The 24,426-nt window shown below is 39.0% G+C and overlaps 1 protein-coding gene across 2 annotated transcripts in view; it reads left to right on the top strand.

Moving 5' to 3' along the window:
* The window catches only part of PLCL2 (phospholipase C like 2), a 178,891-nt gene that overhangs the window by 144,124 nt on the left and 10,341 nt on the right, over positions 1-24,426 (top strand). For both annotated transcript variants that reach the window (XM_074312804.2, XM_074312802.2), the window contains exon 6: positions 17,614-17,723. In XM_074312804.2, the coding sequence (XP_074168905.2) occupies positions 17,614-17,723 (110 nt within the window). The remainder of the gene's footprint in view (positions 1-17,613; positions 17,724-24,426) is intronic.

The following is a 24,426-nucleotide window of genomic DNA, read 5'->3' as shown; positions in this document are numbered from 1 at the left end:
AGGAACGATCAGGGATTTGATTTCAGAAACGTTAAGGGGATATGCCTAGTTGACACCCAAGTCTAAAGTTTAGAGGAGAGGTCCAGACTGGAGGTAATGAATTGGGAATTCATAACCGCAAAGGTAGTCTTTTAAGCTGAGCGACTGAGTCACGTAAGAAGTGACTATGGATAGAGAAGACTGAGCCCTGGCCCTCCAGCGTTCAGGTGTTGGGGAGATATGGAAACACAAGCACAGACAGGTGCAGCCAGACAGGAGAACACTGTGATCGTCTAGATGTCGAGTAAGTGATATATTTAAGGAGATGCCATTTTTCATGCATCAGATCCAAACATTTGTATCAAAGGCCCCAAAGTTCCATCACACACAGGTCATGACGGATTGGTGAGAATATAGGGGAAACTGATAACTGTCACATTGTTGTGGGGGTGTAAATTGGGTCCACAGCTAGGGAAGGCCATATGGCCACAAATTTCAGAACTACTAATGATACGCACTTTGAACTAGCAATTTCATTTTTTCAGAGTTTATTATACAGATGTGATCACATTCTTGGGGAAGACACATGTACAGGATTTCCTTGTAACACTTAGGACAACCTAAATGTTCAGTGGGAGGGCTCTTGTTAAATACATTATGACAGATCCATATAATGGAGCATTATGCTCCCATAAAAAAAGAATAAAGAAATACAGAGGGTGCCATAAAATAATGTATACACATTTTAAGAAAGGAAAAACACTGTATTAAAATTGTAGTACTCAATATATACTGATAACAGAAGATGAATACAAGTCACGTTTGACTTCTAAATTCCAAGAGGTGCTCAAAAAGGTTACCATCAGCGTCCAGACACTTCTGATTACAGCAAACTACTGCTTAAGCAACATTGACCAAAGTGTCCGCTTGTACATTTTTTTGGCACCCCCATGTGTGTACATATATTCATCTGTACACACACACATACACACACACACACAACATACATATATAAGGAAGATCTTGTGTGTATATATACATATAAGTAAAATATACGTGTGTGTGTGTGTGTGTTTTATTTTGTTTTAAAAGGCAAGGCAAACAGTGTGTGCACTTTGCTAGTATTTGTTATAAGAAGTGTGTGTGGGGGGGGAGAATGGAGCCCTGTGTGCTTGTCAGTGCCTCCCTCTCTCTGGAAGGATACCTAAGAGGGAATAGCAACAGTTGCCCAATGGGAGGGAACAAAGAGACTAAGAGATGGGGATGAGAAAGATAATCCTCTGTATGCCAGTTTATACTTTTTAAATTATTGAGCCATATGACTATATTATCTGTTCAAAAATTAAAATAAGAAGAGGTGTAAAAAGAAAGGGAGAAGTGGAACAGTGAGGTCTTGAAGTCTTGGTTATGGCAGTCCTTCCAAACTATGGCAGAAAAGAAAGAATTGATTTAAGAGTGTTAATCCAAACTAAGCTGTCCTAGGTGAAAAACAATAATCTTTGAGTATAATTGGGGTGGAAAAGGCCTTTTTATGTGAAATAAAATGAGGAGGGTCCTGCTAAACACATCATTCTTCTGTGATCCCAGGTGTCATGTGACCATGCACTTAGAATGGTGGCATGGTAATTAGATTCCACAAGGGACTACAAGTTATGAAACTTCATCTCACCTAGATGTACCCAGATGCAACATGCTGGCAGAGGAAAGAGAACCTTCTTCATATAATTCATTCACAAATTGTACTGCTGTGGATTTGGCATCTTGGGGATCTTGTCATCCATCTGGGTTTCATGGATATATTTAAAAGACCTGGTTTATTCCACCTCATGTGGAACGGGATTTAACAGTTCAAAATTTGTCTTAAAATAATTTGGCTTTTGTTAATGCCAAGATTGTTTGGGAAGAAGACCAAGAAAAAAGAGACTACCAACTGGAACTATATGAAAAGTAATTAGGCATTTCCACGTTCCATGGGGATTATTGTGCCCATGTGTCAGTGGCACAAACTTCAGACCCCTGGAGTTTGGAGGCAGAATGTGTAGTTTTACAAAGGCTGTATATTTTAACAAGTACTGTATGAAATTAGTTGGAAAAAATGATCAGATGCCCGTATTTTGTTTTCAAGGTACTTTGATGTTGTGCCACAAGACACGTGCAGACCATATTATATTGAGGTACTTTTAATACTGTTGATAAATCGACCTCTTGAATGAGGTCCCCAATAGACATGTGTTATATTCCATCTTCCAGTAAATAGCTCACCACACCTAATTTGGGACATTTGAAATAAATTAAAATTATAAATACATATTTCTTTTATCACCATTTGAAAAATTTTACCCCTTGCTTTGGTTTCTATTTTCAACATACAAAAAAGTATTTTTGCACTGGATATGTTTGTGATAAAAGAGTGTTTTAGGACAGCAAAGTAAATTTTCATTTGAAAAACTAATCTTTGAGTATATCAGTTTAAGACCAGTGTGTCTCTTTTATGAGTATCTTTTAAAATTATACTTGCTTCTAAAAATTTTTAGCCATGTGCTACATGGTATATTTTAGACTCGTATCATTTAGATTGGTAGAGAAAATCCCAACCAGAATGTTTGAAAGGTCATCTGCTTTATGTTTGGCAAGAATAAATGGAATTCATTTCAATCGAAGAGGAAATGATGCCATGTTTCTGACTGAAACCCCCTTCCCTTCAAAGCCAAAACCTCTTTTTCATATCTTAGTATTATGTGTGTGTGTGTGTGTGTGTGTATCATATGTTTTTTTTAATTTTTATTTTATTTCTGTGGCTTTTTGGTTTTCATCTAAGTTTATCTGTGATGGAAAGCAGGAAATTTGATTAGAAGTGGAAATTTCTCTTCACTACTTTCCATCATATGCAGTGCAGTTGTACTAATGTTCTTAATTTAATTATATCATCTTGGAAAATTTACACTTATTTATTAATTTTTATAAAACATGATATTTCATCAGCATTACATTTCATTTTTTTGTCATTAAGCTTTAAGCCTGTCAAAGAAAAACCTTTAAAATATTTAACTCATAAAGTTCTTTGAAATAGTAGTTGGAAAATTACGTGAAACCAACACCTACCTGAATAAAAAAATCGGAGCTGTTTAGATTTTCAAGAGAGGTCATGGAAAGAACCAATAACTTTCCAAAATACAGTTCTTTACATAAAAACCAAATAATATACTTTCGTGTGGCCATACCAATTTTCAAAATTTAACATTATAACTACAAATTGAAAGGTTAAATGACTTGTGCAATCCCTGTCAAGGACCGATGGCCTACTCTTGTTCTTTGTTCATGTGGCCTGTGTCTTCCGTTCCCTGTAGACCAGAACTGAACTAAACTCGTGGAGAAATCACCTTAGTATGGGTTTTGCATGTCTCCTTTCTCTGCTGTGTGGTGACCTGCTATCGATTTCCTTAGTTCTCAAGTTCATTACCACAAAGTAATTTGAGCAGATTTTCTTCTTGGCTAACATTCCAGAAGAAAAATAACCCACAGCTTTTTCCCTAGGAACAGAAACTTGGGGTCATGGAGTCAGAGAAACATAATTGTAGGTTTTTGGCGCAGAACAGCCAAGGCTCAAAGACAATTCTTTTGGCACAAGAACAGCCACAGCAGGCCCAGCCAGGTTTATGTATGAGACACGATCGCACTCTGCTTTCTGGACATCATTTACCCAAGCTGTAACCCATTTTCCTGCATGTGTCATTGGATTCGTGCAGGATGCTCACAGCCTTCAAACTTTAGTGCCTTTAAATGCTAAATATTTTGACTGTTAAATAATATAGCACATTGTAATCGCGTACTATGTCCCAGTTTTCAAAGGACTGTTTACCTAGTTAGTGTCAGTTTTCAAATGAAGTTTACTAAAAACCTAACAAAGATTTTAATTTCTTTGGTCGGAATGAACTGTTATCTCATGTCTTACTTGGGTGGCAATGTCGCAGTAGAATCAAGGAGTCCTGCTTCTTGCCCCTCCCTCCTTAATAGCTGCCACACAATGTTATATTGGGTAAAGCCATGCTTTATTTGAGGCTCTTACAATGCCATTTCGTTGAAATCAGACTAGCAGATGGGACATTGACTAATAGAAAACATATAATTATTTTGTTAAACAACCAACTTCAAGGTAATATTGGCTCTGAAATATACAGATTTACGATAAAAATATGTTGACATAGTATTTGGAAGACACTGGAAACATACAGGGAAATAGAATTTGTTCCTGAAAGAAGAAAACCGTTCCACTTGTTATTCCCTCATTATTATTAGCCTGGTTTCTATTTCTGAAGCTGAAGATTGTTTTCACAGTGGGAATTCTTGTCACTAAGCAGCAGCAGCGAGTCAAGAACCTGCCTCTGCCTCCTTGGTCGCAGGGCCCGCCTGGTGGGCTACCAGGCGGTGCTCGGCCATGGAGGCCAGGACGCTGTGCTCCGGAAGAATAGTAGATCTCTTTGGGCCTAAATTGGTCATTTTAAGTCTTCCAAGTGTTTATTTTGCAGATGTTCTTCATAAGACATGTTCACTAAAACTCTCATTACTTTCAGAAGGATGTAGGGCTTTTGTTTGTTTGTTTGTTTGTTTGTTTGTTTGTTTGTTTGTTTGTTTTTAACCTGTACTTCATCCATGAAAAAGACTTGTGTTTTGGCACTGGAAAGCCCTCTGTTTCAGTCCCAAATGCCCCAGATGAAGAAACGGAGGTTGCACAGAAGGCCACCTGGGTCTGCATCTTCCCACAGTGCTGACAGGGCCATGCGTGGGGGCAGCCCTGAGTGGTGTCAGCCGAGGGAATGGCAGCAGCAGTGTCCTGTCCTTTGTACGTGCTCAGAGAAGCTGCTTTGGGTATAGTTCTCTCAGACTTCTGACCCTTTTGAGAATGTAAAGGCGCCTTTTAACAAGCATTTTGGAAAGCCTGTCAGTGAGGGCTGCTCCTAGGCACTGCGCCCGTGTAAATGAACAGTCCGCTTCCCAGAGTGGAGGGGCTGTCACTCTACAATATGGGCAGTGTAGACAGGCAGATAACAGACACATTGATATTTGGTAAGCGAAGAACATGCAGAACAAATCAGACACCTATTTTGTGTAATTGCAGTGGGGTTAATAGTGTTGTTAATAAGAAGGCAGGAGGTAGAGCTAACCTCTGTAAGCTGACCAGAGGAATAGCCACAAGTGTCCAAAGCAATGGGAGGCACAGGCATCCTGAGGCCCAGCCTGCACCCTGAGGTCACAACCAAACTGTGCGGGTTGCTCGCTCGCCCCGTGTCCTGGGCTCTGTCTGGTAGAGAGGTGTCTGCTGAGGACAGGAGCTAAGCAGACGGCCTTTGTTTCATCAGAGCCCAGCATTCTGGTCACTTCACTTAGGACACCAAGGCTGGAAAAGATCAAGCACAGGAAGGGATCAGGAACTCCCTGTCTCCTGGTTATGTAACTTTCCATCCTAAGTGCTTCCAGTTTCATAACAGGTGCAAGGGCAATCTGCTCTCTACCCTGGGAGTATTTATTGTCTTCTCCTTTTTCCATCTAGTCACTTAAGTGAAAACACAAGGTGGACTTCCTCAGGTTTTCAGAAATTTAAACTTGTCTGATTTATTTTTATTTTATTTTGTCAGATTAAATAATCTAACCCTAAATTACCAGTTGTTTGTAATTTATTCTGCAGCCTTTCACATTATAATACCGTGTTTCCCCAAAAATCAGACCTAGCCAGACAATCAGCTCGAATGCATCTTTTGGAGCAAAAATGAATATAAGACCTTATTTTACTATAAGACCTGGTCTTATAAAAGACCAGGTATAATATAATAATATATATAATATAATATAATATAATATAATATAATATAATATAATATAATATAATATATAATACCGGGTCTTATATTAATTTTTGCTCCAAAAGACACATTAGAGCTGATTGTCCGGCTAGGTCTTATTTTGAGGAAAACATGGTAAGTGGTCCACATAGGCCTGCTAAATCTCCCATACGTAGTGTCTTTTTCCTAGTACAAAAACACTGACTTCATATTGCGCCTACAGAGTTTACTTTGGCTTTGATTTTTTAAAAAAGCACCAACTGTTATGTATTCTCACATAATCATTTTAATGCTTTTGCCCCATTTGCTATACTAATGCTTCTAAATGTAGCCATTGTTGTATTTCAGAACAAAATTATAAAGATTTCTTTATCAGTTGTCAATGAGCTGATAATGTAAGTACTGGTTCTCTTGCCCCAGTTTGTTCCCCGTACTTCTAGAAATCTGTAGCTTTTTATGGACTGTTCAGCATATTTAAGTAATGGGTTTTTTAAATGGGACTCAACACAGCATCTAGTCACATGACCCGCATATGGTGTGTGATCAATAAATGTTGGCTGACCGATTAGTGTTATTACTTCATGAATCAAGAATTACTTTCCTTATCCAAAATGATGCAACCTTTTGTATTTCAATATTATGGATATTGGCTACGAATTACAGAAACAGAGAACTATTCCGAAAAATCCACATGTAAATCTTAGATAACGGTTCAGTTTTACCTCTTCAAGTAAATAGTCCTGATTATCTCATGTTAGAGTCCTTTATAATAAAGATGAAAGTAGAAAACAGAAGTTCAAGACAAAGAAAATAATTTGGAAATAAATATTTGTGTATGTGAAGTGGGTCAGTCATTTACAGAAGAAGGGTCTTGACTGCCTTGTCCCCCACCCCCACCGCCCCGCAACTTTCGTTTTTTCAGAATAGACAGAGTTGACGGGATCATAATTCTTAGGTTTTCTGAAATGCCTTTCTAATCGTGGCCCTCTAGCACTGACCGGGCATGCTCTCCATCTTCATCATGGCTTTCTGTCTCTCAGTCCCATCTCCTCGTCCTCCTAGTCTCGTTTTCCTCACAGTGATGCCCAGAGCCTTCTTGCATGGATATCTTCTCGAACTTGCTAAATATGGCCGTGTCTGGGCCCATCCCCGACCTTCTGAATCAGAATCCCTGGGGGAGAGGCAGAAAATCTGCATTTTTAAACCTGCACCCCCACTATTCTGTAGCACACTGAGGTTTGAGACCCACTCTCCAGTCTCCACGTGACTTCTCTATGAAGGCTGTCGCCATGATCCTCTTACAAGTTCCCCAAACCCTTTGCCACATTACCATTCCTTACGCTCTCTCAGACAGAGGAGGCCATGAGGCCACATGCCCTGAACATTCTCTAGATTACTGCAACAACCTCCCAACTCCCTGCCTTCTCTACTTGAGCCTGTTCGTCTGCAGTCACAGGTTCACACCTGCTCCTTGCCCACCTAGGGCGCTGCCCAGCACTGGCTAACACCCACTTCGCTCCCAAGGTGGGAGCTCCAATTCTCGTCACCTCCCTCTAGCTCCTAACCCCACCAACCCTAAACTGTAATTAAAGAACCTGCTTTTCACCAGCTACTTTAAAACTCCCTCTGCTCTCTAGACAAAATGGCATGACTTACAGGAGAAGAAATACTGCTTTTAAGTTGCTCAATAAGATACAGACTTTTTCAGTGGGCTAATGTTTCTTTGCTAAAAATAATTTGGGAAATAGGGAGAAAGTTACTTAACAGCTACCCCAGACAAGTTTTTTATACTCACCGTTGGTATAAACAACTGAAAAGACCTCCTGTGACATAGAGTAGATTTCCTGGTAATTTAATATCAAGGGATTAATGCAATTTGCATCCTAGATATATAATTAGATTTCCTTGTTATATAGGGGCTGACCCAGTTCAAACGCTTAATCTCATTCTCTCCCCCTCTGTGTTCCCTTCGAACTGGGTCAGCGCCTATCCAGTAGACCTTACAATGTTCTACCTCACAGCATAGTTATTTGATACATATAACCATATTATGAGCTCGTATTAAGGGCTGGGACTCTTGTTCAAAAATAATGCATGGTAGTTGGAAAACCTTGGGGTATTGGGCTCAAGCAAACCAATATTCAAATCCTCCTTTACAATTTCCTTGGGAACATTCTATAGCCCCATCCACATTTTCTCTGTAACATGTAAAGGGCCTGCGAGCTGCTTCTTGCTTCTCTTGAGTGAGTGCCCCAACTGCTTGCTCTGGACTTTGTATGTCACAGGGGAGCAGTGAAAGGTGCAGTCATGCTGTATAGGCCAAGGTGACCACCCTTTTATTTCCTTGAAAAATAAAATCAACATATGCTTCACATCAGTGGATTAGCAGAATGTTTGCAATGATCAGTCTATAAGTTAACAATATAAAAACCTTTCTTAAAGAAACACGTGTTATGCAGCAAATCAAATAATGAAATAAATAACAATGGAGTTGACAGTCTTGGTCACTTAAAAAAAACTTTAAAATTATTTTTTAATTATTTTTTAAACATCTTTTTATTAGTTTCAGGTGCACAAAACAATGTAATAGTTAGATATTTATCATTTATATCCCTCACACAGTGACAACCCTCCTCCCCCCATCCACTACCCCTCTGACATCGCACACGGCCGTTACATTTCCACTGTCTCTATTCCTAATGCTGTACTTCGCTTCTTGTAAGTGTATATATATATATATATATATATATATATATATATATATATATATATATATATATTTGTAGTTGACATTCATTATTGTTCAGCTTCAGCTTCAGGTGTACAGTGCAGTGATCAGGCATCTACGTCATCCCTGAGGTGGTCTCCCTAATGAGACAAGTGTCCATCGGATACCCTACAAAATCTTTACAATATTATTGATTACATTCTCCAAATCGACTTTCCTATCCCTGTGGCAATCTTGTGGTTACCGATTATGCTTTGTAATCCCCTCACCTTCCCCCTTATCCCCACCCCCGCTCCCATCTAGCAACCCTCAGTTTTTCCTCTATGTCTCTGAGACTGTTTCTGATTAGTTCATTCATTTATTCTTTTCTGTAGATTCCACATATAAGTGAGATCATGTGGTATTTGTTTTCTCTGTCTGACTTATTTCACTTAACATAATGTTCTCTAGGTCCATCCATATTGTTGCAAATGGTAAGATTTCATTCTTCTTTATGGCTGCATAATACTCCATTGTATAAATGTACCACAGTTTCTTAATCCAGTCGTCTACCGATGGGCATTTCAGTTGTTTCCATGTCTTGGCTATTGTGTATAGTGCTGCAATAAACAGGGGTGCATAAATTTTTTTGAATTAGAGTTTTGGATTTCTCCGGATAGATACCTAGGAGTGGAATTGCTGAGTCATAAGGTAGTTCCATTTTCAGATTTTTTAGATATCTCCATACTAAAAATTTTCCATAGTGGCTGCACCAATCTACAATCCCGCCAACAATGCACAAGGGTTCCCTTTTCTCCACATCCTTGCCAGCACTTGTTGTTTGTTGATTTATTGATGATAGCCATTTTGGGGGTGAGGTGGCATCTCATTGAATTTTTTGTTTGCATTTCTCTAATGATTAGTGAGGTTGAGCATTTTTTCATATGTCTGTTTGCCATCTTTATGTCCTTTTTAGAAAAATGTCTCTTCATGACCTCTGCCCATTTTTTAATTGGGTTGTTTGTTTTTTTGGAGTTGAGTTTTTTAATAAATTTGGGATATTAACTGCTTATCGAATATATCATTGGCAAATGTCTTCTCCCATTCAGTAGGATCCCTTTTTGTTTTATTGATGGTTTCCTTTGCTGTGAAAAAACTTATTAATTTGATGTAATCCCACATGTTTATTTTTTCTCTTCCTTCCCTTGCCCGAGGGGATATATCAGTAAAAATCTTACTCCAGGTAATGTCTGTAAAGTTTCTTCCTATATTTTTTTCTAGGAATTTTATGGTTTCAGATCTTACATTTAAGTCTTTAATCCATTTTGAATTTATTCTTGTGTATGGTGTAAGGAGGTGGTCCTGCTTCATTTTTTTGCATGTGTCTATCCAGGTTTCCCAGCACCATTTATTGAATAGACTGTCTTTATCCCACCGTAAATTCTTGCTTCCATTGTCATAGATTAAATGACCATATAGGCATGGATTTATTTCTTGGCTATCTATTCTGTTCTATTGATCTATGTGTCTGTTTTTATGCCAGTACCGTGCTGTTTAGATTACTGTAGCCTTGTAGTATAATTTGATGTAAAGTATCATACCACCCATTTTGTTCTTATTTCTCAAGATTGCCGAGGCTGTCCAGGGTCTTTTATGGTTCCATATAAATTATAGGATTATGTGTTCTATTTCTGTGAAAAACGTCGTTGGTAGTTTGATAGGAATTGCGTTGAATCTGTATATTGCCTTAGGCAGTATGGACATTTTAACAATATTAATTCTTTCTATCCATGAGCATGGTATGTGTTTCCATCTATTTGTATCTTCTTTAATTTCTCTCTTCAGTGTCTTATAATTTTCTGAGTACAGATCTTTTACTTCTTTGGTTAAATTTATTCCCAGGTATTTTATAGTCTTTGAAGCAATCATAAATGGGATTGTTTTCTTAATTTCTCCTTCTGATATTTATTATTGGTATATACAAATGCAACTGATTTCTGAATATTAATTTTGTTTCCGGCTACTTTACTAAATTCATTTATCAGTTCTAATAGTTTTTTGGTGGAGTGTTTAGGATTCTCTATATATGGTATCATCTCATCTGCATATAATGACAATTTTAGTTCCTCCTTGCCAATTTGGATGCGTTTTATTTCTTTTTCTTGTCTGATTGCTGTGGCTAGAACTTCCAGCGCTGTGTTGAATAGAAGTGGAGAAAGTGGGCAACCTTGCCTTGTTCCTGATCTTACGGGAAATGGTTTTAGTTTTTCCCCATTAAGTATGTTGTTAGCTGTAGGTTTATCATATATGGCCTTTATTGAGATATGGTCCCTCTATTCCCACTTTCTTAAGAGTTTTTATCATAAATGGCTGCTGGATTTTGTCAAATGCTTTTTCTGCATCTGTTGATGTAATCATATGATTTTTATTTTTCATTTTGTTAATGTGGTATATCACGTTAATTGATTTGTGGATGTTGAACCACCCTTGCATACTAGGAATGAATCACACTTGATCATGGTGAATGATCTTTTTAATGTGTTGCTGAATTCTGTTTGCTAATATTTTGTTGAGGATTTTTACATCTACGTTCATTAGAGATATCAGCCTGTAGTTTTCTTTTTTTGTAGTGTCTTTGTCTGATTTGGGGATCAGGGTTTTAGTGGCCTCATAAAAAGTGTTTGGGAGCCTTCTCTCCTTCTGGAATTTTTGAAATAGCTTGAGGAGTGTAGATGATAGTTCTTTTTTGAATGTTTTGTAAAATTCACCTGTAAAGCCATCTGGTCCAGGGCTTTTGTTTGTTGGGAGCTTGTCGATTACTGATTCAATTTCCCTGGTGGTAATCAGTCTATTCAGGTTTTCCATTTCTTCTTGATTTAGCATTGGAAGGTTGTATACTTCTAGAAAAGTGTCCATTTCTTCCAGATTGTCTGATTTGTTGGCATATAGTTGCTCATAGTAATTTCTTAAAATTTTTTGTATTTCTGTGGTGTCTGGTGTCACTTCTTTTTCATTTCTGATTTTATTAATTTGGGTCCTCTCTTTTTTTTGATGAGTCTGGCTAAAGGTGTGTCAATTTTGTTTATCTTCTCTAAAACCACCTCTTGGATTCATTAATCTTTTGTATTGTTTTTCTGGTTTCCATTTCATTTACTTCCTCTCTGATCTTTATTATCTCCTTTCTTGTACTCCCTTTGTGCTTATTTTGCTGTTCTTTTTCTAGCTCCCTTAAGTGTGAAGATAAGCTGTTGATTAGTGTTTTTTCTTGTTTCTTTAGGTAGGCCTGCATTGCTCTCTTAGGACTGCTTTCACTGCATCCCATAGATTTTGGGTCATCGTGTTTTCATTTTTGTTTGTCTCGAGATATCTTTTGATTTCTTCCTAGACCTCATGGTTGACCCATTCATTATTTAGCCTCCATGAATTTGTGTGTCTTCCATTTTTTTCCCTGTAGTTTATTTCTAATTTCATAGCATTGTGGCCAGAGAATACAATTGGTATGATTTCAATTTTCTTGAATTTGTCAAGACTTGTTTTGTGGCCTAACATGTGACCACTATCTTGGAATATGTTCCATGTGCACTTGAGAAGAACGTGTATTCTGCAGCTTTGGGGTGAAATGCTCTGAAAATATCGATTAAATCCAAGTAGTCCAATGTATCATTTAAGGCTGTTGTTTCCATATTGATTTTCCATCTGGAAGACCTGTCCCTTGTTGTCAGAGGTGTGTTGAAGTCCCCTATTATGATAGTGTTACTGTTGATCTCTGTCTTTATGTCAGTCAATATCTGTTTTATATGTTTAGGTGCTCCTATGTTGGGTGCATAGATGTTTACTAGGGTTATGTCCTCTTCTCGGATCGATCCCTTTATTATTATATAGTGCCCATCTTTGTCTTTTAATATGTTCTTCATTTTAAGGTCTGTTTTGTCAGATATAAGTATTGCACCTCCAGCTTTTTTCTCATTTCCATTTGCATGAAATATCTTACTCCAACCCTTCACTTTCAGCCTGTACCGTGTGTCTTTTGATCTGAGGTGAGTCTCTTGTATACAGCATATGCAAGGGTCTTGCTTTCTTATCCACTCAGCCACCCCATGTCTTTTGATTGGAGCATTTAATCCATTTACATTTAAAGTGATTGTTGATAGGTACATAGTTATTGCCATTTTTTAAATTTGTAGTTAGATCGTTTTCATCTTTCTTCTGTTTACAAAAGGCCTTTTAATGTTTCCTGCAATGCTGGCTTGGTGGTAATAAATTCCTTTCGCTTATTCTTTTCTGAGAAGCTCTTTATTTTTCTTCAATTTTAAATGATAGCCTTGCTGGATAAAGCAATCTAGGCTGTAGGCCTTTGTTTTCCATCACTTTGAGTATCTCCTGCCACTCCCTCTTGGCCTGCAATGTTTCTGTGGAAAAGTCATTTGATAGTCTTATGGGAGTTCCCTTGTATGTAACCCTCTGTCTTTCTCTTGCTGCTTTTAGGATTCTCTCTTTGTCTTTAACCTTTGCCATCTTAACTATAATGTGTCTTGGTGTGGACCTGTTTGGGATTATCCTGGTTGGCACTTTAAAATTTTTTTAGTTTATATTTTTAACATAACTTTTCCAGTTTCAACTTAATACCTTTTTGTGCCTGCTTTTAAAGAACTTTATTAACACATTTTGCAATTCCCTATAGACTTGTATTGGACTACTGATATTTTAAGAGAGGGAAGGTAAGGTGGAATTGTCTAGTCTCATGTTTTAATAGACACGTAAAATGTGAACTTTTGGGATAGCTGTACTTATTTCTTTAAGTGTCTCCCCCATTTCTTCCTTATCAGTATCATTTTCTTTTTCCTTATCATCTGTGTTTCTTCCTCGAGTCCTCACTCCTTCTCAAAGCAGCCTATCTTTTTACTGCTTCTGGCCCTGGGTTCTTCTGAACTTTCTGGAAGCTGCCTTCCTAAAATCTGGGATAGTTGTTTGTCTAAGCTCAGTGTTCCCTTCCAGTGTTCCATGCTTGCATTACCTGTAGGTTCTTCCTTGTGAGTTGGAATGAAGCCCAGTGCAGTGGTTCCTGTCACTGCCTCATTACCTTACTGTTGATAAAATGTTCAGCAAGACAAGATACACAGTCTGCCTTTGGTGGAATGAGGCTTCCAAACCGATATCTGGGTCTTTGAAAAATCCCCCAGTAGTTGTATTACACCTTTGTGCCAATTTTGAAATTTGTAATAAAAAGGCATCGTTATTATTTGCATCTGGCCAGGCAATTGTAGTGTGTAGTCCCACGTTAACATCGCTTCCATTTCCCTTTCCAATGTCTTGTACTTGGTATGTATCTGGAAGACCATATACTGTATTTTGCCATGTATAATGCACTCCCGTGTATAATGCACACCCACGTTTTTGGCCAAAACTTTCAGGGAAAAAATTCTTTTGTTTTATTTTTTTAATTCAAATTTTTATTTACATTTAGGTACTTGTGGGTTTTTTTTTTTGTTTGTTTGTTTTTTTTTTTTTTTTTTTGTATTATAAAGGAATTTTAGCATTTATTTTTTTTAACATATTATGGTACAATAAATTTTATGTAACAAATAATTACAAAACACAAGAACAGATACAAGGTATAAGAAATTTGATGTACCAGTAACAAATTTACGATATTTACGCATCATAGAGGGCCAAGAACTCTTCATTGTTGCAAGTCCATTGTAAGTTCAACAAAACTGATTATTGTATTCCAGGGTATTATTTTGCATACGGATATTGTTATTGAGTTCTAAAATTACACTGTTAACTCATAAGCATAAATAAAAGAATTAAAAACACTTATATAGATATGGAATTAGTACTGCCCACGTATAACGTGCATCCTTCTCTTTCCCTCACAAATTTGGGCCAAAGTGCGCATTATACATGGCAAAATATGGTGGTTGTGTGCCTTCTTGTTCACAGAGATTTACTCCCCCACCCTGCTCCTCTTGTGTCTCTTTCCCATCTTCCAGTCTTGAATTCCACCTACCAAACCGCAGTGATACTTACAAGACTACAGTGCTGCCTGACCACCAGAAATAGAAACATTATGAGTATTAATGATTCGGGTCCTAAAACCCAGATCTTGCTGCTGGAGTCCAGTATTAAATCTTAACAGAAAAGCCAGCGTATCAGGGTCTTACTGTCAGAGCCTCACCTGGCCATGTTCTAAGATGTGGGTCTGAGTCATTGCAGCCCATGCCAGAGAGACTCCCAGATTTAACCAGGAAGAAAAGTGTGTGTGTGTGTGTGTGTGTGTGTGTGTGTGTGTGTGTGTGTGTGTTTTAATGCTCCAGCAAAAAACCTGGGTTTTAGAACAAGATTGTGACCTATTCATGGTTATTTTGTTTGGTTGGTTGGTTTTGGGTTGTTTTGTGTGTTTTTTTCCAGTGTGTCAAGCCAAGCACATCCAATGAAAGTCAGAGCTAGATACAGGGAATGTGGCTCACTGTCTGAGCCAGGTCAACAGCAGTGGGGTTGAGGGGTTTAATTAGTCAAGTTGGAATGTTCTTAAGAACCATCACTGACAAAGAGAAGTTGGAGAAAAGGAGAGGGGGCAGTATGGTAGTTTCCTAGACAGTGTTATGAATTTTACAAATTGCTATTCACTCCTGAAACCAGAGTTTCTTAATACTTATTAGCACGGCAGGAAGTAGGACCATATTTTCTATTAGGTGGGGAAAATAATAAAGAGAGGAAAGAAAAGAGATTAAATTGGTAGTTTACCATATTTATCACATGTGTATCAGCTTTTGCTTACTGTTTAAAGCCACCAGGGCATAAAGTTGCTGTCAATTGCTGTTGAAGAGTTGCTTTGAGATGGTGTTGCATAGAAATGGAGTTAGAAATTGAAATGCCCAACTGAACAGAAAAAGTATACGAAAGAACACAGGAATGTGTTGTAAAAATTACGACCACTCCACATGATTTGTAATAGCAAAAGATTTGAAACAACCCAATGTCCATCAGTAGGGGACTGGGTGAAAAAATGCTGTTCCATCCCCACAGTAGAGGCTTGGAGCTGTTAAAAAGAAAGTGACGGTGAGCTCTATACACCGACGTGGAGTGATCTCCAGTATGCAGTTATGTGACAAAACAAAAAACAAAGTACAGAACAATGGAGATAGTATGCTACTTTTTGTGCAAGAAAACGAGGATTATGAATATATGTACACGCTTGTTTATATTTTCAAGGAGAAACAATACAATAGAAAGATAAATAAACTAGTAAAAATATATAGGGGGAGGGAGGGACCAGGGTAGCGGAGACCAGGAAGGATGCAAGACTTACCTGAATACACCTAGATATATAGTGACTTTGTACTCATGTCAAGTTTTCAGATAATTGTAACACAGTTACATTCAAAAAAGCACTCCCTCTCCAGACACACACAAAATGAAAAAAAAAAGACACAAATGAACCTAACTATACTTTGTTAGTGACATAACCACAAAGAAAAACAATTATTCTGACTGACACTAGAACGCAATATTTTTATTGTACATTCTCAGTAAGATATGTGTCGTGGTCGCTCCCTCACAGGTTGGGCAAGATTTCATGAGGCACACAGGAAAAGAAGTTAGAAAGTTTAAGAAGAGAAACACCAGTACAGGAGTTGCTGGGGACAGAATCTGGAGTGGACAGCTGCACTGAGTGTCTTGTTTACTGGGGTTTTATATTCTCTAACCAGGATGTAAACTGCTTCAGCCTGTAGTAGAATCTTCTATTGTGTTCAGCTTTGTCCGTTGGGGTGGGGGAAGGTGTGGTTAGACTTGTTATCGCAACCTTTGAAGATGTTGTGTAAAGTGAAGTTGGAGCCACCTCTCCCTCCCCCGTTGTTCCTGCTTACCCTTACCTGTCTTATCAGTACTCTCCAAGACACACACAAAAAGCAAAGGGAATATAACTTGGGTTTAGCAGCTTACTATTAACAGTTATGTTGATGTGATTGGGAATTAAGATTTTCCACCTAATAGATAAGAAATCAGCATACAATTTTTTAAAATTATGTAAAAATTCTGTACACTTAAATTTGAAGCATTAGCAAGATCTTAGTCTTCCCTTTAAAAACAAAAAGTGTCTGAGATCTGTCTAATGAAAAGGCCTAGAAAACAATAAAAATTCCATAACAATGAGCATTCCTAGCACACAGGTTGTGGCCTTTAAATATCATTCCCCTCTAACAGAATCCAGAGGTCCTTGGAGAAATGCTTGGTTCTAGGTCTGAGATGAGAAATGTACTTGGTAGTCTAGAATATCTTGTGCAAGAAAGCAAGGAACATAACAAAGGCTAATTGGTCATTTCAAAAGGACTTAGAAACCTGTCTGAAGGATTCCCATTGGCCAGAGATGGGATAATTGACTGCAATTGAGTATGTAAAAAATTCATGAATTATAATGATATTAAACTAGTAATGTGACAGTCATATCACTCAAGCATTATTGTATTGTTACTGCATGAGGACCTTCTTAGCCACTCTTTTGAATGACAGTAGGGAATAATAATTTCATTATGTAAATTATAGTAAAGAGTCATAGTAGAAATGCCAAGTTAGAATTCATGGTCTTCCTCCCTATCCTCTCCCCTATGCAATAGGTGTGGCATCTGACCTGACATTGGCTCTTACTGTGACAGGAAATACATTACATTATTTTAATCTCCAGTTGTTAACATTGTGTCCTCAGTAGAGCTGAAATCTGCCTTCTGAGATTCCCAAGACCTGGGTTCTAGTCCCAGCTCTTCTCCTGCTCCTTCCACAGTCATCAGTCTCTGAACCTGGCTGAGCCTCAGATTCCTCACCTCTAAAATAAGAAGGAGAATGCTCCCGTGTGCCTTCTTTGCCCGTCAAATCCATGAGGAAAGACCGCTGACCTCTAAGAGGCCTTCCGCCTTGTTGATGCCCTGAATTTTCAGTTTCTCCCCGTCATTACATTCTGAAATAGGCACGTTCACAAAATTCCGTTGGAAGTTGGAATCATTTAGCATAGTCCTAGAACAATATTGGTGCTGCTTCATCACCACAGGTTGGACAGAAAAGTAATCTATGTTGTGTTTTTCTTTCTTTCAGCCATGGAGTTCCATGAACACTTGCACAGCATAGGCACTAAGGAAGGTTTGAAGGAACGAAAACTACAGAAAGCAGTGGAGAGCTTTACCTGGAACATTACCATCTTAAAGGTACCTAGCGAGTTGTTTCTAGGGCTCGGGGCTTTGCAGTCTTTTCCAGCATGTTTCTTTCTGTCAGTACGTATAACATTTCCTGCCTTGTACATGTCGGCCACTGGAGGCTCTTCATGGTCACAGAAATCCGGTGCTCGCTGTCCTCCAGAGAGAGAGTGGGCAGGCACAGGAGCTGGGCGAAGGTGGAGACTTGAATGGTTGGCACTTTAATGGTTGGGGACTTTCATTGTGGATTCTGGTAGGAAAGGAAAGGACCTCACATTTCATCCTGGAAACATTGTAAAGTTCGTAAATGCCAGTTGCTATATGTGAAATAGAAAACAGTGAGTACAGAGGAATGATTGGAAATTGAAAGGTTCTGATTACTCAAATTTCATTTAACACTTTAAATTATAATCACAGCCTTAATATTAATAGGACCTTAGAAAAACGTAGGAAACAATTGTATGAGGCATAGTCAAAAAAAAAAAAAGTATGTAAAGGAATTGCCATTTGAAAGAAATGTTCCTTCACGGGAAAAGCCATCTCTGTTACTTCCTTCTGTCGACATAAGAACAGCCAAACCTATAGACAATTTTTAAAAGAGTTTATTTGAGTCAAACTGACGATGGGTGTTGGGAAACAAGACCTCAGATACTCCCAGGAGAGTGTCACAACTCCTTTGATGCATTTGGAATTAAGGAGGGGACATAAGGAAGATTACATGGCGATGGGAGCAAGCACAGCGGGGATTGGATTACAGGATAGGTAACAAGATTCCTGCTCTCCTGAGGGTGGTGAAGGCTTATTTTCAAGGTGTGTTAACCTAGAAGCCACAGAAACTACTACAGGGATTGTTTACGGCAAAGATAAACCTTTTACTAAAAAATTATATGCCTGAGGCGTGACTACCCACCATGACCTGTCCAGTTAGGAATTTAGAATCACATCACCCTGTGAGGTTACTTTCCTTGGGACTCCTTTTTTCCCTTCCTCTTTCCCTCTCTCCCTCCCTTTGTTTCTTTCTCTTTCTTTTTCTTTCCTTCCCTTTTATTCTCCTCTCTCTCTCTCTCTCTCTCTCTCTCTCTCTCTCTCTCTCTCTCTCTCTCTCCCTCTCTCCCCCCCCCCATCCCTCTTTCCTTTCCTTCCATCTATCTTTCAGCATGACCATTTTAAAAAAAATTAACTTTCACTAGAAAAGTAATAGATTTTCATTGCAGAAAATGTCAAAATAGCATAACCAAAGGTAAACAATAGTCCCACCACCCAGAGACAATGACTGTTGGCCCTTTGCTGTACTTTCTCCCGGTCTTTTTCTCTATGCTGTGTATAACATGACATGATTTTTTTAAGTAATGCTGTGTATGCGCCTTGGAACTTTTTTGAGTTTTATCTCAATGGTATTTACTTTTCTTCACCTCAGTGTTTGAGAACTTGACTAATGATGACACAGAAAGACCATTTCACTCTGCTCTTGGACAACAAAATGTAAAATTACTGTCGGGTATTCACCCTCCAAACTTTCTGCTAGGTTGAATTCAAAACTGTAAAGACAGTTTGACAGCTGCCGTTTTTAATTGGCCCCTCCCCTTCAAGTTAAAAGATCCTTCTCTGCAGCTGACAACCATTTTCTGATTTGATTTAATAAAAGTTGCCCCTCTAAAGCTAGCCAACTTGCATTTGCTCACGTGACACCCCTACTCATTTTTATAATTAAAATCATTTTCTTCTTCAAACACTTCCCTTCCTATCCATGTACTTTTTAAAAATCTCTAGATCTTTTGCTTAGCATTTAACTCTGATTGTAGTTCAGTAAACAGCAGAAATAAGACTTTACAATGAAAAGGAATTTGGTTTTACAACTTGCTGACTCACTCCCACCAGAGCTGGTGGGGGGGACACTGTAAATTTCCTGCAAACCGCGGGAAAAAAATAGCAGAGTCATTTATAGCCCTGCGATAGGAATAAATCCTCATTTGGCTTTTATTTTATTACAGCAAAAATAGAATTAAGGACCAAACTTCCATCTGTCAGCCATCTTTGCTACTCATTTGTGGTCTGAGAGCCAGCAATCTGGGCATCACCTGGGAGCTTGTTCAAAATGCAGATTCCCAGGCTCTCCCCTAGACCCACTGAATCATAGGTTGTGTTTTTACAAGATCCCAGGGCATTCTTATGTTCATTACTGTTTGAGAAGCACTGGGAAAAGAGCCACCGAAAATGGGAGTCTGGCTCACACATTAATGAACAACAGCTGACCAAAAGTAATGTACCAGATTTTAGAAATAAGTAATTGAACTAATAGCTGTTCTGAGGAAACATGTTTCCTTTTGACTTGTCGACGTAAGCAATGTCCAAACCTAGAGAGAATTTTTATGTGAGTTTACTTGAGCCAAACTGGCAAGAATGCCAGGAAGCAAGATGTCAGATGCTCCAGCGAGTGACAGTTGTGCAGTTTCTTTTATACCTTTGGAATTAAGGACGGAATGTAAGGAAGATTACAGGACGGGTGGAGAATGCAAGGCACAGGATACTTAACCAGATTGTGTGCTCCTTTGAGGGTAGTTACGCCTTCGGGGGTCTGGAAAAGAAGAGGACTTCTGGTGTTTCAAAGGTGTGGTAACCTGGATGCACAAGAACGATAAACAGGGTTGGCTTAAACCTTTAAGGTATAGGATTGGGGTGTGACTACCCACCACAACCTCACCTGCCCAGTTAGGAATTTATGATTAGATCACTCTGTGAGGTTACTTTTGGTCACGAAGTTGTGCATTTCCCCTTTTTCGTCCATAATCGTTACGTCCAGGAGAGAGAATACACATCTCAGACTTACACTCATGTGGAAACAAATGTATAGGATAGGGTAATAGATCGTTTTAAAATTTCCAGGATAATGTTTGCTATGGATGGTATCTGAGTATGATAGAACCTAAGGGAGGAATGGGAATGAACTGGAGAGATCTGTGTGCATATCTGTACAATGGAAGGGTTTCTTTTTTTCTTCTTTTTCTTCTTGTGTATCTCACAGGCTTAAACTTTCTTTAGAAGAATCGGTGCTCCTGGAGTCTTGGACCTGCATTTGGGTCTGAGTTGCGCTATTAATCTTTTCCTGGCAAGAATTCCTCTCATTGCTTGTTCTTTGTACTGAATGTGGAGAGGGGGCTGCCCTCCATCCAGGCTCTGGTGTGCGGTAGGCAGCAAGTGGGCACAGAGACTCCGGGGAAGGTTCCAGATGATGCTGGATATGGAGGGGGAGGAGACGAGGGGCAGGAAGGCCTGCTGAGGGAGCTTGAGGCCAGGCATAGGAATATCCTGGGTGCTTAAATATGCGGTCGTCTGAGCCCCACCTCAGACCTCCTGGACCAGAATCTTCGGGGGTGGAACACAGGAATCTGCTTATTTAACAGATTCTTTGGGGGATTCTGAGGAACCCTAAAAAAATCAAGCACTACCACTCTAGAATCAAATCAAAAGTATCTTTCCTTATGTATCACCCCACTCATTGGAACAATAAAAGAGGCAGGGTAACCCATCATCCCAGGACGTGGGACTTCCAGGGTGAAAACTAGGACAGTCCCTGGCAAACCGGGATGGTCGGTCACCCTGAGAGGAGGCCCCCGGCCATAAACTCCTTTCATCTAAGAATGGCCACTCCAGTTTTTATGAATCTTGTTTCGTTCAGTTTTTTAACTTTAAGAATGGCTTTAAAATACAGAAATGAACAAAGAAGAAATGGCAGCCATGATTACCACACCCAAAATGACCCACTATTAACATCTTGGCATGTCTGCTTCCCATCGTTTTTATCTATGAGAAAAGCCATTCGTTTGTTTTTGTAAATGCGTCTTCATTATGAAAAAGTTTTTATTTTAATATGGAAAAGATAAAAGTTTTAAAATGACCTCAGATCCTCCCTCTGAGAAATAATTATTATTAAATGTGGGTGACTTTACACCAGGAACCTTTTTGTGTATGTGCATATGGATGGATGGATGGATGGATGGATGGAGATGCATTTCATTAATTCTGAGCCATACTTTTTTCCATATTTTTGACATCTTTGAAATTGGTACGTACCATACTAGTATAGCCCATGGCATCTTTTCATTGTATCCTAGTTAAATTGGCAGTGATGGTTCTCTCTTAGTGGCATGTAAAATAGTGGCACATCTCACAAACACTGCTGTCTCAGATATTATAAAATAAGGTATGTCAATAGAAAAATTCTACCGTAATTGCTCTTTTTAATTTTTTAAAAAGGTACTGAGTTTTGCTTAATTTAACAGAAGTAAACCATACAGAAGCTAAATGAATTGCTGGACAATTTTTACTGTGAGAGGTATTTATTTCCTATAAATCCCTCTAAGGTTAAGAAAAGAGATTATGAAAAATGGGAAAAACTCACCTTGTTTTTTGTTTTTTTTAAAGCTGTGCATTTCAGTTATAAGCTTTGTTGGTTGACCTCCTGCTATGAAAGATGAGACTATTAACACTCTCTAATATATCTAGGTAGGCAGCTAGGAATAGCGCTATTTTTCCATTGTCCATGTTTAAATATGCCTATTTGGTTCCAAGACTAATCCCCATGTTGCTTGGTATAAGTTCAATATTTAAATTGGTTTACTGTTACCACCAGTCCAAGAAGTCAGCCATGCTTTTCTGTAGCTTCAGGGAATGGCAGAAAGAAGAGATAAATCTGAGCTGGCGTCGTAGACAGCCTTTGTTTGGATACTTGGACCCTGCTTGCTCAGTTTGCAAATCTCCTGCTCTAGGATTTCTGCTGCATAATTGGGGAAAGGGTATAATCCATTCCCACAGGCACCTGATTGCCTCTTTAATTCAGAAGCCAGTCCTTAAGACCTCATTCCCATTAGATAGCATCATTCTCTTTTTTGTGGTCAGCTTTATTGAAGCATAAGTTATATAAAATGAAATTCACCAAGTTTAACTGCACAATTCATTGAAATTTGACAAATGCATATAGTAAGGCCACCCCACCAGAATAATGATAAAGCCTTCCCATTACCCTCAAAATTCCCCTGTGCCGCTTTGTGGTGGACAATCCCACCTTGTCAACCACTGACCTGATGCCTGTCTCTGTAGTTGCACCTGTTCCAGAATGTCACGTAAATGGAATTCTGTAGCACGCAGTCTTTGAACCTGGCATCTTTCGTTGAGCAAACTGCTTGTGACATGCATCCCACCCTCTGTCCCGTCACTCCATCAAATAGCAGTAAAAGGAAGACACTCAGTTCTCTTCTCCCCCATTTGGTTGGCTGTTAGACTTTTCAGGATGTTTGTTTATTCACAGGATGTGAATTCTGTGACTTTTAGAAGTTTATTGAATTATACCCTTTTCTTTGGTTGCTGCTTATGGTTTTTTGTTTGTTTTTTGCTAATTTTACTTTTTTTTTGTTCATTTCGTCGGGCATGTGGGAGGGAAATTCTGTAATGCATTTTCAACCCACCAGCTTAATCAAGATGTTCTTCTCCCTTGATTTTCCATTTGCTGAAATAGTCACTGCACTGGTGATGATTTTCAGTTTCTATTTAGTACCATTCCTAAAATGGTAGCATCTCATAGTAGACGTATAGAATTTGACTGTAATTTCACCTCTACCCACTGGGTACAGCAATAGCCTCAAGCACCGTGGAATTATTCTACTCCCTGTTCTCCAACACCCCTTCACATACCTGGGGAACTATCGTGCCTTCCCTCAGACTTCCCTGACTCAGGTCAGACCTGCTCAGTCCCTTCTGCAGATGCTAGAATGACGTGGCTTCTGGTCCCTGAGCCTTTTGAAGCCCCTAGTGTCTCAGTGTCCTTTATAAGATGGAGTGACCAGAATTATCCCCATCCCTCAGAAGCAGGATGGGCTCCTCTCAGAGGGAGACTCGTCGGTAGGACTTTGCTCGTAGTCTGGAAATTATCTTGCTGTTAATATAGACCAAAATGATGTCGGATTTTATAGCACCTGGGTTCATATCATGAACTTAATGCAAGATGGTTTCCAGACGAATTGCTACCAAGCTAGCTCTCCGCATCCTGTGTCACTCCACCCTCAGAAATAAGACTACGAACGAAGCCATGAAGGTAATTAGAGGTTTGTTCTCTTTGGGAACACGAGACTTCTGCCAAAGATAAATAATTAAGCCAGACAGATCTTGCACCTGGTAAGACGCTTAATCTTGATTTTATTTATTTTCACCTGAGGTGCAGTGCTTACCTTAAAGACCTGAAGACTACCATTTGATTCCTCTCCAAAAATTACATTGGTAGTCTGTCTGTAACTCCTTTTCTTTATAGATGCTAATGTCCTTTAGTTATTTTATGTATCATAGGTGATGTATTCTGTTGCCTGTTTTTCTGAAAAGCTGTAATTGCCTGAAAGCAGTTTATTCAGTGTGTGAACACGCCTCAGATGGCTTAGAAAATCAAACTACAATAGTGTTGGTCGTTAGGCAGGCAGACTTCCTGGTCCATGTGAAACACAGTGAAACTTCAGACATTTGGATCCCACGACTGTGGAATTTGTGATTACTCAGCTAACGTCTGATGGTGCAAACGAGTACTGAAAAGGTGACCAGGATGAAGGAAGTGCTTGTGCGTGCGTGCGCCGTTTTTACCAGTGTTTGCGGGAGCATTGACGCTCATGGTCCTGGCTCTGCTCCCCTCTCAGCGTCTGCTCCCCACTTCCTCTCTCTGTGCATCTGGGCCACA

This window comes from Rhinolophus sinicus, chromosome 5 (genome assembly GCF_057876585.1).
Source record: "Rhinolophus sinicus isolate RSI-liver-muscle chromosome 5, RSI-T2T, whole genome shotgun sequence".
Lineage (NCBI taxonomy): Eukaryota > Metazoa > Chordata > Mammalia > Chiroptera > Rhinolophidae > Rhinolophus > Rhinolophus sinicus.
The sequence above is the reverse complement of the archived record's forward strand: the minus strand, read 5'-3'. Positions and strand labels throughout refer to the sequence as shown.